At 48.5% G+C, this 1,908-nt stretch overlaps 1 protein-coding gene across 2 annotated transcripts in view; it reads right to left on the bottom strand.

Annotated features, from left to right (window-relative positions):
- Tg (thyroglobulin) overlaps positions 1 to 1,908 on the bottom strand; it is a 180,530-nt gene that overhangs the window by 156,359 nt on the left and 22,263 nt on the right. For both annotated transcript variants that reach the window (XM_021216474.1, XM_021216475.2), the window contains exons 15-16: positions 1,676 to 1,778; positions 574 to 774 (exon numbers count right to left, since the gene is read on the bottom strand). In XM_021216474.1, the coding sequence (XP_021072133.1) occupies positions 574 to 774; positions 1,676 to 1,778 (304 nt within the window). The remainder of the gene's footprint in view (positions 1 to 573; positions 775 to 1,675; positions 1,779 to 1,908) is intronic.

Here is a 1,908-nt window from a genome sequence, read left to right as displayed (position 1 = left end):
CCTGAGTTCAAATCCCAGCAACCACATGGTGGCTCACAACCATCTGTAAGGAGATCTGACTCCCTCTTCTGTAGTGTCCGAAGACAGCTACAGTGTACTTAGATATAATAAATAAATAAATAAATAAATAAATAAATAAATAAATAAAGGGGCAAAGTATCCATACTTTGGTCTTCCTTCTTCTTGAGTTTCATGTATTTTTCCATGGCAGGATTTTAATGAGTTTATTATAAAATATAATAATACATTTTCTTATTTTTACATGTGCTCATGTGATGGATAATTCAGTACTTAATATTCAAGTAACATCCTGAATTATAAATGAAGATTATGCTTCTCATGACTGTGGACAATAGAAAAAGCTAGGCCAGACTCTACTGAACTACCACAATAGACTCCTGGGGCTCTCCCACTTTCCAGGCCAGCTATGATTTTGGAAGTGCACACACTAGTTTTGCCACCACATCAATCAATTGTCTTAGTATCCTGCCCACTCTTGTTCTATCAGCACAGGGTCTCAGAGACCTCCTTTAGGCTTTCAGCCTACAGTACCTCCACCAGTTCAAGACTTACTTTCACAGGCAGGCTGGGTGCCTACCACACGGGTCCCTGGCACTTCCTCTCCATTGCCTAGGACACACCAACAACTGCCCTGGGCCAAGTCACATTGCACTGGGGAGAAGGCCCCATCCGGTGCCTCACAGACTGGAGTGTAGCCAAGGCCGACTTTCCTGGACAGGGCTCTGCTCTTGAGGACATCACAGAGGCCAGGACCTGTACAGAGGCAAGTAAAGGAGATCAGGCCCTGCTCTTGGTCCCAGCACAGGAGCAGCTGTCACATACCTTCCTGCTACCCCTGCCCTACTAGGCAGCTGCTTGTAAGGTACCTGGGGTCTGCGCTCTGTTTCTCCATTGCCTACCCTGGAAGGCCTCAGACCCTCACAGGAGATTTCAGAGGTGAACCGCTGGAGAGAACAGTGATAAGGGTGCAATATGGAGCCATGGGGCAGTCCTGAATCAACAACCAGAACCCTGTGAAGCCGTTCAGCACACTGCTGGAGGTCTGTGAGAATCAGTTAAAGAAGCATAGGGAAAGGTAGATACCTTCTAGGCATTTGGGTCATACTGAACGAAAGTCTGGGAATATGCCCTCTCTTTAAGTGTTAACTACAGTTAGCTACAAGATCTCAGGTGCAAGCAATACCATCGTGAGAGGAATCCAAGAGGCCACACACACACACACACACACACACACACACACACACACACGTGTCTAATGTGGGACCCCTGAGCCACGGCAAAGAGCCCAGGGTTGGCCTTGGGAACATGAGCACATGACACCCACCGAGCTACAGAGCCAGGCAGAGCATGCAGTGCCTCAGAGCTGCACAGCCAGTGTCCCCCAAAGTGCCAGTGCCTCTGTAGGCAGGGACAGATGCTGGATAATGATAGCCACTAGTAATTCTTGGTTAGAGAGCACAGCAGACCCCTGGCCACACTGATTGTTTTCTGAGACCCTTCAAGGTAGGAAGAGCACCTGTGCTCTAGATGGGAGAAACCGGGTCACATTTGGGTCAGGAGCTGTGTCCTAGCTGTGGGGGTGGCAGAGCTGAGACTGTGACCAGTACTCAGGTGTGAGGCTTTAGGGCAATGAGGAGGAGAAATGGTTACTCACACTGAGCACTGCCATTTGTGTTCGCTCGAATCCCTTCTCCTGAGGCTGGATCCACACACCACATTCCTGTTCCTGATGTCTGCTGCCTGACATACTCTCCCGTCTGCAATAAAGCCATGGTCCTTTCAGTATAAGCAAGATTTTGCCTCTCACTTATTGCTAGAAGAAGGTCTTTCAAGAATATTCCTTCGACCCTGATATTGCGGCCTCTTGTGAGGCTATGCCAGTGCCTG

This window comes from Mus pahari, chromosome 17, assembly GCF_900095145.1.
Source record: "Mus pahari chromosome 17, PAHARI_EIJ_v1.1, whole genome shotgun sequence".
NCBI lineage: Eukaryota > Metazoa > Chordata > Mammalia > Rodentia > Muridae > Mus > Mus pahari.
The sequence above is the reverse complement of the archived record's forward strand: the minus strand, read 5'-3'. Positions and strand labels throughout refer to the sequence as shown.